The 16,190-nt window shown below is 43.3% G+C and overlaps 1 protein-coding gene and 3 non-coding genes across 5 annotated transcripts in view; 2 read left to right on the forward strand and 2 right to left on the reverse strand.

The window, feature by feature from the left end:
* Nucleotides 1-16,190, forward strand: part of znf385c (zinc finger protein 385C) — a 122,781-nt gene that overhangs the window by 86,998 nt on the left and 19,593 nt on the right. For both annotated transcript variants that reach the window (XM_086059786.1, XM_086059794.1), the window contains 2 exons: nucleotides 2,427-2,569; nucleotides 7,077-7,187. In XM_086059786.1, coding sequence (XP_085915912.1) covers nucleotides 2,427-2,569; nucleotides 7,077-7,187 — 254 coding nt within the window. The remainder of the gene's footprint in view (nucleotides 1-2,426; nucleotides 2,570-7,076; nucleotides 7,188-16,190) is intronic.
* On the reverse strand, nucleotides 13,946-14,017 carry trnat-cgu (transfer RNA threonine (anticodon CGU)). Its single transcript has one exon. It is a non-coding gene; the product is annotated as a tRNA-Thr (tRNA).
* On the forward strand, nucleotides 14,475-14,546 carry trnat-cgu (transfer RNA threonine (anticodon CGU)). Its single transcript has one exon. It is a non-coding gene; the product is annotated as a tRNA-Thr (tRNA).
* On the reverse strand, nucleotides 15,240-15,311 carry trnat-cgu (transfer RNA threonine (anticodon CGU)). Its single transcript has one exon. It is a non-coding gene; the product is annotated as a tRNA-Thr (tRNA).

Here is a 16,190-nt window from a genome sequence, read left to right on the forward strand (position 1 = left end):
CAAACAGGTGTTCCCGAGCATTTATGACAGTGAAATTGAATATTTTTGCTCTGATCTTGGCAGACAGTTTTGTCTGCGGGTGTCAGACAGGCTCCAGTAGGGACTTCCATCATGCCTGCCAATCCACAAGAAGCTCAGAGGAAGCTGCTAAAATTCTAAAGCGACACTCAAAATACTGATAACATAAAAAGAAATTGCGTTAAAACAGTTACAGATTTTGAATTTATTGACTCGGGTGGAATGTTTCCATATTTCCCTAAAGATTTCTTCCACTGCTCATTTTTTTTCTGTCTTCCATTTGTACCTGTATATAATATATAAAAAGAGCATTCATGTCAGCAACATGTCATCGTTTCATTGAGTTATTGTGGCCGTGAACGCGTTCATCTTAAATTCAATTCAGGAAACTTTATTGGTGTCTGGGGGGTGTTCAAGACGCACCCGTGAGCAGACGCTCGTAAAAAGCATGCAATAAAATTGTGTTTATTTGTGTGCCGTGAGATTTTTCTCATGTAAAATATATGCCTTGGCTAAGTAAAGATTAGGGAACATTGTCATGTTATCAAGTGCAAGTGTCATAAGTGTTTTATTTAAATAAATGTGCATCGCTTTCAAATCTGTATGTGCAACTTCTTCAAAAAAGACGCAAGAAATCTTTATTTTTTTTTCCCCCACCAGATCGTTCTCAAGTATTGTCCTGTAATGTTGCACTTTGTCCCGCCTTCGCCTCTTATTGTGAGGTCACTGATTGCTTTTTTTTGTCTGTGCTGTAAGTTATCACCTAGCAATGCAAACCCCCTTTTCCTTTGACCCGGGGCTGACACCGATGATTGATCCTGCCGCTCGTGTAAATGCCTGCGCGTCGCCACAGCGCACCGGCGCACTGAAACGCAACCAAGCGGAAAATTAGAAATCTCTTCATCCCAGCTCCATTTGAAATCCGATTGCCCCCCCCCCCTCTTTCCGCCCACCTACGCACCTCCTCGTTGCTTGCCGTCTGTAATAAATTGACACATTTGTGTGTATGTACATGAAGGTCGATGGGGGGTGCGCTCCCACCTGAGCCACTGTGTTTTGGACATCAGATGGAGGTGCAGCAGAGCTGCAAACACTGAAAAAAAAAAAAAGGGACCAAGATGAACTACCTCAAATCAAGCCAAAATGGACAGGCAGTTTGTGTGCAATAGTTCTTTACTTGCTTCAAGCATTTTTTCCCCTTAAATACTAACATAATGAGATTTCATTATTACTTACTTGTTTTTCATAAATTTGTCAAATCTCTTGACAAACAATTTTGATTAAAATCATGAATTCATTCTTCCCCCCCCCCCCCCGTGCTTCATTATGGCCATTTTTTTTTCAATGCAGGCATTGCATCAGTCACGCTGTACTTAACTCATTCAAACCCAAAAACGTGTAAATACGTTTTTAATACTTTGTCCTTCACTCCCCAAAACATATTTGTACGTTTTTATATATATATATTTTTTTAGCAAGAGCATACAAAAGGCTTTGATGCAGCTTCTGACATGAAGAGGTGTCTTAAAGCATTGGTAGTTATTACAATGGCCAGCAGATGGCAGAAGAGTAGAAGAGATCAGCCAGGGCAAGCTCTTGTTCCGATTGTTTTCAACAGGTTTGTGAATAATGCTGATTGCTGCAAAACGGAAACAGATACAACTATACTTTTTTATCCTGATGAAAAAAGAGACTCTAATCTTTCTTTTGGTAGGTTCCATGTTTTTAAAGCAATAGAACACAATATTCTGTGGGACTTGCAAAATCAGTCCAAATCCATTAAAACAGTCTGGAGCGAAGGGGGTTGTTTCAGTAAAAATAGCTGGGAATTAATGACTTAAAGGGGAAGTCAACAACAAAAAGAGAAAATTTCTTTACATAATATGTTCTATGCAGCCCCAATAGTCTAAACACGACATTCGGATTAATATTGCGTTTGTGGAATATGAGTTAAGCAGCAAAATCAACCTGTTTTTATCCACCTCATGGGGCGGCCAGTTTGCCATTAGCTCAGAGGTCACGTGACCACCAATCACAGCTCAGCTTGCGGACGTCACATTACCAAACTCAGAAAACAGGTGAGCCATGATTGGTCGTTACCTGAGCCCTGAGTAACTGTGATGTCATTTTCAGTGGACAGCAAATGGCAAAATGGCCGCCCCCTAAGATGGCTAAAAACAGGTGGATTTTGCTGCTTTATTTATTTTCCACAAAGACAATGTGAATCAGAATGAATGTGTTTAGACAAGTGGGGGTGCATACAACAATTTTTAGGTTTGACTTCCCTTTTAATGCAGTTTTTGCGAGTCCTCAAAAAAATCCTTCTTGATGGACTGATGAACTCTTTATATTTGTCTTTTTTACGTTTCGTCATCATCCGCTTATGCCTTATCGTCTTTGTTGTCCAGGAACGTCAGGACAGGGTGGTCCGCTCCTGGCCTCGCTGCCCGTGGCGGGACGGCCGCTGCAGCCCCAGCTGAACCTCAAGCACCTGCTGCCGTTCCGGCTCAACGGCTCCTCGCCGCTCAGCCTCTTCCCCAACTTCAACACGGTGAGCAACTCTTCTTTTTTTTTGCCATTTAGTTTCCTTTCATCCAGGGAAAGGTCCATGTCGGTCTCATGTGTTTGGTGACACAGCCTATTGTCTCATGTTATTTATTGTTTATTTTTGCTTGAAAATGTCTTAAATGTCCACCTGATATGAAAGTCCAGTAGGTTGATAAGCGGCCAGATCGTTTGTTTTAGATGGACGGTGGCTTCCTCTGGTTTTCAGTGTGAAACGTCACTATAAATGACCAGGTCAAAATTCAATGGACGACAAACCCCATCGAGTCATGCGTCAAATGAAAGGGCCTTGTGAGTGCTTTCCAATGTTGTATTTATTATGTCAATATGTCCTTTTGCATGAATGTTTTTGGGGGCTTGACCTCATTTTAGCCAGTAAGCTCCAAGATGGTTCACGCCGACTGAACGATTTCACAGGTGACCAAGCCTTGGTGGAGGTCCGCACTCTCTGAGTGCTCTGGCTATGAATAATTCAGTTTTAAAGTTGGCATAGTGTCCAGGTGTGACCTATGTATGTTTATGTGTGTGCGTGTTCTCCGCCATCACTCTCTGAGCATCCATCTGCAGCTAAATGAAACATAAACCACTTTACACCCTCACAGCAACACAAAAGCAAGGCAGACTTCAGTGTGTGTGCGTGAGTGCGCGCGTGTGTTTGTGGATGAGCCACAGAAATGCGTGCGTGAAAAGTGTCCAGCTTCATTGTTTTGTTGGCCGCCGCCCACGCCTTCCAGAGCTTTTGGCTCCCTGGCGTCGCCCACGTGGCGTTACGGAGAATCGGACGCATCTGGAGAAAGAAAGGCGCCGTGGAAAACACGATGGCCTCGTGTGTTCAACGTCCGAAGCTGAGGTGCTCTGTCTGGAAGAACCAAATGGTCTCAAACGCAAAGTAGTAGGAAAATGTTGTTATAGTCTGGTACGGGAGACAAGCGGTACAGTGTAAGTTGAGTAAAAAACGCACGTTCACCACCATCTGTGCCTTTTTGGATCAATGAACCTGAAGTCGATTGAGTTTGATTTCATCATGAGGAAATGAAATGTCGTGTGTGGTTGAAAGGAGGCGGGTACAGGGAAAAACTCAAGGTTCATTGTGAAAAAACTGCTACCGACCAGGTTAGGTTTATGGACACTGTTACTACGGTAACTGGCCGAGAGCTTAAATGACCTCTTTTTATGAAACAGGCTAGATTGACCTTTTTTTCCTCTGGTTTCAGTTACCTCCCTTTCTGAAACAGAAGTTGCAGAGTTTCCCACATTTCAGGGTTTCTTGACCCAGGGTTCTCACTAAACCTGCTTTGTGAAATAGACCCCTGAAGTATTTGTAATATAGGACATTTGTGTTTTTGTGCATTGCTCATTTAAAGTCAGTGGCCACATTAGTAAATGAGGTACTGTAACTGAGTTATTTGTGTCCATCGTTCCGTCATTCGTGTTTCAATCGTCGAATGTTAGCTACAGAAAGAAGAAACAAAGTGAAGATCTTGAATCTTAGATTACAGTCCTTGGCATGCGGAATGAGTTACCTCCTTCCAATTGTACTTCAAAAATCGACAGTTGTATTCTCCACTTCAATTTGTCTGAACCTGAAATTGTGTTCATCTGTACTTTGTTTTCAATATGCAAATGAAGTGAAGCCCTTGTCTGGAAACATGTCTCCTGTTGACTGAGCTGAAGGGCAACTCCAACTTTATCAAAACCAAATGGTTGAATTGTGCAAATAGCACCAAAGCGGGTGTCGCCCCAGTCCCCGGAGGAGATGATGGATCTCTGTGGTGGCACAGCTGTGACATCAATCACATGCGCCATTCAGCTGCTTTTCTCTTCCGTGATGAGGAACATGTTGTCCTGGAGGTTCGTAACGGGGAGAGAGAGAGAGAGGAACAGCAGGGAGATAGATGCACCTGTCTCTACAGCTAAACACCCTCCCGATCATTCCTCCCTTCTGAGACCTCATCTCGGAGCAGGCTGGGCAGGACGCGGAGGTCTGTCTGTGGTGGGAAGGAGAAGACAAAAGAGGCATTTAGAGCGGAGTAGGCTCAGGATGTCTGCGGACACACAATGGGAACATTCCTAAAACAAATATGGACCCACAAGCTGCCTGAGCTTTTGAAGGTCGGACGTGGAAGAAGAAAGTCACTTTCAAAAGCCACGGAGCCACGTATTCCGATTAGAATGAATCCGAACGGCCAAACGGAATGAAAACGCTCCATGTAAACACCTCAATCGGAATGAAAAGGCTGAATCCGAATGGAATTTCATTCGGAATCACAGGGGTGGTATATTCCTTTCGTCAATCCGAACCAGCGTCATGTATACACTTCAATCAGAATGGCGAGACTGCGTGCGACGTTGTCGTTTCTACCCACTAAAATGGCGGCGTCTCCCTAGAGCTTGTCTGTGAGGGGAGAACTTGTTCTTAAGTACTTTAAACGTGTTTTTATCAAGATGTTGCTTCAATAAAAGTCTTAACACTATCACAACTACTGTGCTAAATGACAAATGAAGTCCATCTTGATCGGCTGCCGTGGAGCTGATCCGATTTAAGTAGGCGAGCATATAAACGGCAGATCAGAATGAATCACGTCACATGTAAACAAGTGACCAGAGATTTTCATTCGGAATGACAAAAAAGTCTCCATGTAAACCCGGCTATTGTGAGGTGACAGTAATGTAAAAAAAAAATGATGTTCCTTCAACCACTTTATTTCTTTACATTCTTATTAATTCTGTTTTTATAGTCATATTTTCAAACACAGTGCAAATTCTGGAGGTTTATTGTGCGATAGCAAAACAGACATATTTGATACACAGTTGTTCCGGCTTGCTAGAGCCAGGGAGGCGGGTTGGGGGAGGGGCACAAAGTAAAGCAAAATTGCCAATTTTGGTGATAGTCAGGCAGTCTAGTCAGGATAGTCAATGTGGTGATATCACCAAATAATAGAAATAAAACCTGGCACTGGTCTTGTAAGATGAAGGTCACTGGTCCAAATCCTGTTTGTGGCATAGGAAACGCAAACCTGAACTAGTTTATGTTGGAATTCAGCCAACAATTTCTGACAGTTCCATCATCAATTCATGCAAGACTTCAACAAATCATTCTGCTAGAAACTGTTGTGTGGTCAACTCAAGATGAACACAACCACATTCTCGCAAAGGATTTTGGAGTTTTCTATCCATGTCAAGATTTTACGCAAGGTCTGTTAACCTGTCCATCAAACAGAAGGTGCGAAGGGTCTGGGCTTTGTAAACCAATATCAAAGTTCTGAACCCTGGTCATGCCAACATATGTGGTTTGGAATTCAACGGAAGATTTATGGCCTTTTCAATCAACCTCATGATTTCACACGAGATTTTAGCAAATCTCACAGTTGGTAATAGATGTCGTGGCCAAGTGGTAAAGTCAACTGAGGATCATGTCAATGTTTTTCATTACCTGAAATTGTGTTGTTTGGAGTCCAACCCTTGACATGATTTCATACGAGACCTCAGCCGATATCTCCTGCAGCTAACAAGAATGTTGTCCAACTTGGGATGTGTCTTGTAAACTGAAGCTCATGGTGATGGGTCCTAATCCACTCTGTGTATTTGGATGAGCAAACCTGAGCTCGTGTCTTTTGGAATTCGACCATTTTTTCTCAATCCATGTTATGATTTGACGTGAGACCTCAGCAAATCTCACCTTTTGCCAGTATGCCCTGTGGATCAGTGGTCAGGCCTTGGTCTTGTAAACCAAAGCTGACAGGTCTGAACACCATCTGCGCCCTCGAAGTTCAAAGTTCACCATGTGTGGTTGGAAAATCAACCTGGCATTTTCATTTCACACAAGACGTCAGCAAACCGGCTAGTGACAGGCGCGTTGTACAAGTGGTGAGGCGGAGGTCTTGTGAACTGTGGATCAGGTGTCCAAACCCTGTCAACTTGTATGGTTTAGAATTTAAATTAACTCATTCATTCTCAGACATTTTCACAGAAGCAATCCCCTTCACTCCCGGCTGTTTTACTGGATTTTTGACAGATTTTGCAAGGCCCACAGAATATTGTGCTATATTGCTATAAAATAAATGACACCTACCAAAAGAAAGATTAAAGTCTCTTCTTTCATCAGAAAAAAGTATATTTCTATCTGTTTGCGTTTTGCTGCAATTAGCATTAAAATATTAGAATTCTGAGTTATTGAGGGTTTTTCAACATGGCCTGGTTCATTTCCTATGCTCTGCTACTACCTGCTGGCCATTTGTCTACCATTTCTTCAACCATTCTTTGCAGTTGAGAGGCTCTAGCATTAAAAACACACACACCCACACACACACACACACACACACACACACATTAAAAACGTGTAAATACGTCTTTGGGATTCCTAACAAAATATTTGAAAATCCTCAGCAACTCTCTCCTGTTACTGACAGGTATGGTGAATGTGGTTTTGTAGCATTTCGACCAAGTTGTCAGGCCTCTCTTATATAGATAGTTGACTAGTTATTCTCTTTCAGATGGACCCCGTGCAGAAGGCGGTGATCAATCACACCTTTGGCGTCCCGCAGCCCCTTAAGAAGAAGCAGATCATCTCCTGCAATATTTGTCACCTGCGCTTTAACTCCACGGTATGGAAACGTTTTATTTTGCTTGCATTTGCACAGCAAGAACAAATCAACATTGAACATGCAATAGCGGAACCTCCTTGCCTCAGGGAAGCACACTTGTTTGTCTTTTTGCTTCCAAAAAGTCCACAACCTGCACTGTGACTTCTTGTATATATAGAAATTCTGTGTGTCTGTGTGTATTATCAGACCTTTGCTTTGTGTGTTGTTTTGGCACGAGGGATTAGACAGCAGGGAGAGCCTCCGTTTATCAGCCACAAGCAGAAACAATCGGCAGGCTCAGCAGGAAGCGTTCACACACACACAAACACACACACAGTGAGTCACATGTCTCAGGTCGTTTCATGCATATGCACATAAACAAACTGGCAGACATCAGTGATAAAATCTTCAGAAGAAGAAGAAGGTGCAGCATTTTCTGCTGGTTCAACTCCCAAATCCCCCACATACCCTTGAAGAAGATAGTTAGCATTTTGAGGCTGTAAGTGTGTTGGACGCTGGTTTCAGGCCTAACAGATGCAATTAGAAAGGAAAACCTCTTCCAATTGGAATATCAGCTACAACATTTAGGCGTATTCACACCAATGGCCAAGTGGTAAGGCGTTTTCATAAACCATGATCTGTTTGTTCCACTCCCTTCGTTGAAGTTACCCTCACTACACCGTGGAGCCAGACTCCATTCATCTTCGAAGTCCAGGAGCCATTTCTCGGTCTTGCCAAATACAATCTGCAACTAAGGATTGCTGTCAGGTGTGGTAAAAAAGAAAGTGGTAAGGCGTTGATTTTTGAACTGAAGATCAAGGTTTCTACTCCGGTCCGTGACTTTGTCTGCACCTCTGTTGATGAACTTAAAGCTAACCTCACCATCACGTGAAACCTTGCACTATTTATTTTCCAGGTCTACTAGTCAGTTATCATTATTGCAACAGTCTGGGACTGAGCAGTCAGTATGGTGGCGCCCAAGTTATCTGTGATGGAGAAGCCCAGGGCGCAAAATAGGTCGAAACCGAGGAGGTTAGAACCCTGGCGAGACACCTGGAAGGTGAATTCTGGGAGGATCGTGGAGCCATAATGCACAACGAAGGTGGCAATGCCCACCATGTCAATCTTAGCGTGGCCGTAGCTGTATAGATCTTCCACCTTGATCGACTTCCGAGGGAAGAGTCGGCGCACTGTGGACTTGTTCAGAATGGATCCGGAAGCCGCCATGTCTGGTAGTAGTGAAAGTTCGACACCGTCTAGTTCCGCCGTGCACCACTTGAATGGCATTGTGCTAGAGCCTACTGAATGGACGGTTGTTGTGGATGAACTAGGCCGGAGGGTTGCAGGGGCCGGCGCAGAACGGCACACCCTGAAAAAGTGGTTCAGCTTACCACAGCGTTGGCACCGCTGCCCCGTGGCCGGGCAGCCAGGTGCTCGTCTGGGGTGAGATGGCGATCCCCAGTTCCCACATTGCTGCCGGGGTGTAGCGTCCCGCGACGTTCACCTCAAACTCGTCGGGGGAGGAAATGGCTCGGAGAGTGGGTCAGTCGGAGCTACTGTCTGTGCCATCGTAGCGGGGCAAGAGGAGGGCGGGCGCGGAGCCGCTTGCTGCGATGTCAATTGAGCAGCCGACTCGAGCTGGAAAGCTAACTCCACTGCCTTCGACAGTGTCGTGTCGTTTGGTGACAAACTGTTTTTCCCGCAGCTGGATGCTGGTCGTGTGCTCTGCCAGTTGATCCTGAATCATTCCCTCCTCCAAAGATCCAAATTTGCACAGGCTAGCCACGCCCCGGAGGTCGGCAACGTAGTGGTAGACAGACTCACCAGGTCGCTGTATGCGTTGGCCAAAGACACTGCGGCGTACTATAACGCTCTGTCGAGCAGCAAAATGTCCGGACAGCAAGTCCACACAGTCATCAAACTTCGGTGCGGGTCCAAGAGTTCGGAAAATCCGTTGTCCCTCGCTGCCCAGGCTGTGGATTAGCATAGCCCTTAGCCGAGCATCGATAGCGTCGGCGGCTAAGCCTATGGCCTCGATAAATGTCGTAAATGACTCGTACCAGCGGGGCCACGGAACCGGCGGTTCGCTAGGTAGAGGAAGAAAGGGAGGCAGGGGTGCCTTCATCCTCGTCGCCAATGTTATGCCCCTATAAACAACGGCTTGTACTCGCTTAACTTTTATTGTGTCTCATACACACTGTGTTGGCCCTGGTCGCCGTGACATCACAACCCTGCGACCCTAAACTGTGACTTAAAGCCATACACCACAATGATGGGAAGAGTCAACTGAAAGATGATGTCCTGGTGCTTTCGCTTTAAGAAACTGCCACCTATGGTCGTAACTGGGAGGCCGCTTCGAGGAAGTTACGGCAAAATTTATGAATGGATTGTGCATGCTTGGGCTTACGTGTCTGCTTGCACTGTTTTTTTTTTTTTATGATTTGAAGATGCCAGCATTTGCACATAATTTTGTGCAAACCCTATCACTACTTGAGGGATTTTTTTGATGACTACTTTTTACTTTTACTTGGGCTCCAGGTGGCGGAGTGGTACCGCCACTTGCCTACGGTGCAGGTTGGCATGGGTTTGTTCCCACCCTGGGAGACCATGTTTGTATGTGTGAGTGTGTGGGGGAAAAAAACGTTTTACTTTTACTATTTTGAAGTAATGCTACTCTTACTCGAGTACAATTTTTGGCTACTCTAGCCACTTCTGGTCTTCGCATAGAATCTGTAAACTTGTAACCTTGCCAGCAAGATGAATTCTCACGGTATTTGTGAGTTCACAAACTCCGGAGAATACATTTTGTACTGCTCCCGCTGATACGTTTGCAGCCGACCTTTTTTTAGGTCGGACCAATCAGGCGTTGTTTAGACAATACGAAACCAACAAGCGCCGATGGCAGGGGCAAACGAACCTAACAGGCGAATGGATGCTGCAATTAATTATGTTCTTGCAGGTTTACTCACCGTTTCCTTGTTGAATTTGAACAGCGAGAGGAGTACTTTGGGTCATCTCACTCAGATAGGAAAGGAAAACAAAAAAAACGAAAATCTACTTTTTTTTTTCTCTAAAATTCTTAATAGACCGATGTTTACAATACATCTCAAATGGATAGGTTGATGTATTTTGTTTATTTAAGGAACTATGATGATATATGACGCGAAGGTGACTTTATAGCTATGATTCTGACGTTGATGTTTTCGTACAACGCATCAGTCCTCCCGGGCTTTTTAACATACATCTACAGTATTTGCATTTCTTTTGTTTTTGCTTCAGGACATAATCAGGCTGTGGTTATTTATAGCAACGAAGAGTGGCCATCAAAATAAAAACGCACGATGCTTGTGAAATCAAGCCAAGTGGCATCACTTTATGTTTTGGCTGGAGACAATCAGTGTCAGTGTTTAGGGAGGAAGTGTCACTGGTTACGTGGAGACTCAGCTGGCGGCAGAATTGCTCGCATCACTGCAATGTTTGAAGCCTTTTCACAGCACATTAGTCACAGCATGCTCGCCCGTGACAGCCACTTTATTTATAGGCCTCTTCATCATGCAAAGCATACGCGTTATTACATCCTACAAGCACTGCTGCTGCTGATGTTGCCGTTGAATTCCAAATTATTCAAATACTCAAATAGGGCTCTAATCCATGATTTTTTACTTATGAGTAGGGGTGCAATGAATACAATTTTTTAGCGGATCACCAATGTTTAAAAAGTCTGACCTGCAGATCAATGTTACATTGAACAATACATGAAGAATAAATAAATAACATAATAATAATAATAATAATAATAATAATAATAATAATAATAATAATAATAATAATAATAATAATAATAATAATAATAATAATAATAGAAAAGCTTATTAGTCATCTCACAGCAGAAGAGAACAGTGGCTGACTTTTTTAGACCTCTGTGGCAGAAGATGATATCGATGGAGAAGATCTGTTTTATTTTCAAGGGTTGGCCAACCACCGATCATCCAAAATTAAGGAAATTGGGGCCGATACAGATCCCGGTTGATTGATCGGTGCACTCCTACTTATGAGATTGATGCTGGTCCACTGGTCCATTGTGCCTCTCAAAAACAGTCAAGAACTGCTGATGTGAACAAAAAGACTCAAAGCAAGCCATTGAATTACAAAATGTTCATAGGGACAAATGGGAAGGTCAAACACATAATCGTCAGTTGACCAAATCATCGCTTTACCACTTCAGCACTGCGCCTGTTGACAACAGGTGAATTTAGATGAAGTCTCGCATGGCCAAATATTGGGGCAAGACTCAATGAAAGCAAACTGAACAACAACCTCCAAGTTATCATACATTATAGGTAGAGATGGGGTTTGAAGCCATTATCTTTGGTTTACAAGAGTGGCACCTTACCACTTGTTACCTGAATGTGAGAGTCACTGAGGTTTCCCGTGACATAACGAACAGCTTGCAAAGCACCAGAAATAGTTGAACTCCAAATTGCTCCAAAGGATGAACCCACAGTCTTCAGTTTACTGGACCCACACATTACTACTTCACCATTGCATCTACCCCAATAAGAGGATTGTGGAACTATGTCAAGACTCAATGAAAGCAAACCAAACAATCTCCAATTCATTACATTTCTGTCAAAGGTACAGACTGTGTCTCAACTCATGATCTTCAATTTACAAGACCGACACCTTTCCACTTGTCCTCTGCAACTGTCAGCAAAGCTCGTATTTTTGCTTAATTTTCATGAGGTCCATGTGATATGCCCACGGTTTTGTCATGTTTGGTTTCTGTTTTTGGTTGGATCATTCTGTCACGGCCGTGGTTCTCCTGCCTCCCTGCATTTGGGTCCTCCACCCCCAGCAGTGACAGAATGATCCAACCAAAAACAGAAACCAAGCATGACAGGTTTTAAAAATGTGTGTGTCTAACCCAAGTGCTTTACTTTACCGGACATAAACAGCACTACTTCTAAACTGCACTCTTTCCAAGACAAGGTTTTTTGTTGAGGTATTCCATAACGACGCTTGGAAACAGAAATCTGCTTTTGGATTTTAAATGGTAAACATGGGTCAAATTCATGTTATTTTTGGGTTTACAAGAACAATGCCTTAGAGACAGCGACGGCCGAGAAGCCCTGGATACAGAGGGCAGTTAGAGGCGTGCTGCCACGCGGAGTGGACTTAAACGTTTGACTCCGCCCACGCGGATTTTATTTAAAAAAAACGACTTTTTTCAACAAAATTTGCAGAATTAATGATGCACCGTCTTATGACGTAAAGTTATTATTTTAAAACACATTATGGAGAATCGAAAAATACAAACACAGCCCTCCGTCAGTCGGGGCAGAGCTAACTAAACCGTTTGACGAAAGAGGCCAAAGTGCAGTAATACATGTCCCCAGCAGATAGCGCATTCCGGGACGGTTGAGGTTATTATTTGAGTTTCGGTCAGTTTTTAATTTGAGTTCAATAAAGTGTTCAAACAATACTGTTAGCCATAAGATGGCACACAATGCCGCCAGGGCGATAGTTTAACAAGAAAGAAAGAACGAAAGAAAGAAGAAGGCGCTTTGAGGTGGAAAATCCATGTTGGTGGAGTCAAACGTTTCAGTTCACGCCTCAAAGTGCCCTCTGCATCCATTTTACTTGTGATGGATAATGATCATTCAAATGAGGGAAAGCTAATTTTTTACACCTCAGACAGATCATCCAATCTTCACGCAGTAGCCGAATGTATGAGCCGGCGCACTGTTTCATAACCCACAGAGACGCTGAGCATCCAATGGGCGGGTAAAAACCCAGCATTTATCCATTGACCGTCCAGTTTTGCGCAGTGGAACAACAACCCATTCTACGAAGCAGCGTCCGACTGTGTCAATAAATAAATGAATATGGATGAATGAGAAGGAAGTAGAGTAATCACCACTGCTTAGAGCATAGGTCTCAAACTCAGGTCCTCGAGGGTCTCAGTTCTACATGTTTTGGAGGTCTCCCTCCTCCAACACACCTGAACCAAACGATCGTTATCAGGTTTCTGCAGAGCTTGCGAATGAGGTGATTCTTTAAATCAGGCGTGTTAGAGAAACCTCTAAAACATGCAGTACAATGGCCCTTGAGGACCAAAGCTTAAGACATACTCCCTAGAACTTGGTGACAGAATCAAAGAAGCTCAAACTTTGTCAACAGAATTGGAAGGTACAGATGGGGTTTGAACCCATGATCTTCGGTTTACGAGACCTTACCACTTGGTCACTGCACCTGCTACATTGGGAAAAGGCTCACTGGGGTTTCCCGTGACATTATGATAAGCTTGGATAGCAAAAACCAGCTAACTTCCAAATTGCTCCAACTTAGTCAATGGGACAGAAAGACAATCAGTTTAGTGGACGGACACATTGCTACGTTACCATTGCACTTGCCCCAATTAGAACATCAATGAACTTTATCAAGACTCAATGCAAACAAACCTAACAGAGTCCAACTCATTACACATCTTTTAAATGTACAGAAGGGTTTTAAACCCATGATATTTGGTTTATAACACTGACAAGTTACCACTTTGCCACTGGACCCTTTTAGGTGAGATTTGCTGAAGTTTCTCGTGACATTATGATCAGTTTGCAAAAGGTTCGCTCCAATACAAGAGGACAGTAAGAGGATATAACCACCATCATCAGTTTACTGGACCCACACATTTCTACGACCCCAAAAAGTACATCAAGGATCTATGTCTAGACTCAATAGAGACAAACATGACAAGCTAAAAGTAATGACACAACATTGCAAGGTACAGATGGGGTTTGAACCCATGATCTTTGGTTTACGAGACCAACGCCTTACCACTTGGCCACTGCACCTGTTAACTAGATGTGAGACTTGCTGAGGTTTTCCAGTACATTATGATCAGCTTGCAAAAGTGTAGTTGAATTCCAAATCACTCTAACGTGACAGAAAGTGGAGGAATCCACTGTCATCAGTTTACTGCAGTGATTCTCAAACCTGGTCCTCAGGGCACACTATGCAGCCTGTTTTCCATGTCTCCCTATTCCCAATGCAGGTGATTGCATTGACAGCTCATCAGAGAGCTCCGAAGAAGTCTGATAAAGATCCTCACCTGTGTTGGAATCAGGAGACATGAAAAAAAAGGCTGGATAATGTACCTCAAGGACCAGGGTTGAGAATCACTGCAGTAAACTGATGACAGTGGATTCCTCCACTTTCTGTCACGTTAGAGTGATTTGGAATTCAACTACACTTTTGCAAGCTGATCATAATGTCACAGAAAACCTCAGCGAGTCTCACATCCAGTTAACAGGTGCAGTGGCCAAGTGGTAAGGCGTTGGTCTCGTAAACCAAAGATCATGGGTTCAAACCCCATCTGTACCTTGTAATGGTGTGTAACTACTTTTAGCTTGTCATGTTTGTCTATATTGAGTCTAGATATAGATCCTTGATGTACTTTTTGGGGCAGCAGAAATGTGTGGTTTACTGGACCCACACATTACTACTTCACCACTGCACTTGCCCCAATCAGAGGATTGAGGAGCTACATTAAGACTCAATTAAAGCAAACCAAACAATATCCAAGTCATTATACATTTTTCGACTTACTCCCTAGAACAGGCATGGCGAGATCCGGTCCTCGAGGGCCGGAGTCCTGCAGGTCTTGGATATTTCCCTTCTTTGACACAGCTAATTCAGGATCAGCTCATCAGCAAGCTATGCATAAGCCTGACAACGATCCTGTTATTTGGAATCAGCTGTAGTTCGAGTAGGGAAACCTCTAAAACCTGCAGGACTTCGGCCTTCGAGGACCGCAGTTCTTGGTGACAGAATCAAAGAATTATGCCAAGAATCTCAGCAAGCAAACCTAACAAGGTCAAACTCTGTCGACACCATCTGAAGGTACAGATGGGGTTTGAACCCATGATCTTCGGTTTAAGAGACTGACGCCTTACTGCTGGGCTTGCAAAGAAGACAGTTTAAGACCTATTCCTTAGAACTTGGTCACAAAATCAAGGAAATGCCAAGACTGAGACAACAAACTTAATTAGCTCAAAATCATTACAGATTATTTAAAGGTACAGATGGGGTTTGAACCCATGATCTTCAGTTTACGAGACTGACGCCTTACCGCTTGGCCACTGTACCTGTTGTGAGCAAGTGAGATTCACTGAGGTTACACTTGATGTTATGATCAGCTTGCACAAAAAGCAGTTGAATTCCAAATTGCTCCAACTAATACAACAGGACAAAAAGAGGATAATAATAAAAATAATAATAATAATAATTTGCAATGCACTTTACATTTCAAAGAAATCTCAAAGTGCTACAGAGCAAGGTTAAAACAACATATACCCACCGTCATCAATTTATTAAACCCATACACTACTACTGCCCCAAATAGTACATCAAGGAACTATGTCGAGACTCAATAAAGTCAAACACAACTAGCCATTACACATAATTAAAACATACAGATGAGTATACTGAAGATAATGGGTTGAACCCATTATCTTCAGTTTACAAGGCCTACGCCTTACTTACATGGCCACTGTACCTGTTACTTATAAGTGGGATTCACTGACGTTTCCCGTGAAATGCTCAACTTACAAAGAAATTGCAAATCCCTCTAACCTATTTAACGTGACAGAAAGAAGATGAAGCCACAGTGATCAGTTTACTGGACCCATACGTTACTACTTCCCCTATGCACTTGTCCCAATAAGTGGATCGAGGAACTATGTCAAGACGCAATGAAAGAAAACTGAGCAATCACACATCACTCAAAGGTAAAGATAGGGTTTGAACCCATGATCTTTGGTTTACAAAACCAGTGCCTTACCGCTTTTCCATTGCACTTGTCAACAGACCTTACAATTTCATGAGGTCTCAGATATCATGAAAGAGGTTTAATGGGGTGGAACCCATGGGCTTCACTTTAGCACCACTTTTCAACTGTGCCTGTTCCAAGCAGTTTTTTTGTTGGTCTTCCAAAACGACGCTTGGAAACAGAAATCAGCTTTTAGA

Source organism: Leptonotus elevatus, chromosome 1, assembly GCF_054856555.1.
Source record: "Leptonotus elevatus isolate MCC_2025b chromosome 1, RoL_Lele_1.0, whole genome shotgun sequence".
Taxonomy (NCBI): Eukaryota; Metazoa; Chordata; class Actinopteri; order Syngnathiformes; family Syngnathidae; genus Leptonotus; species Leptonotus elevatus.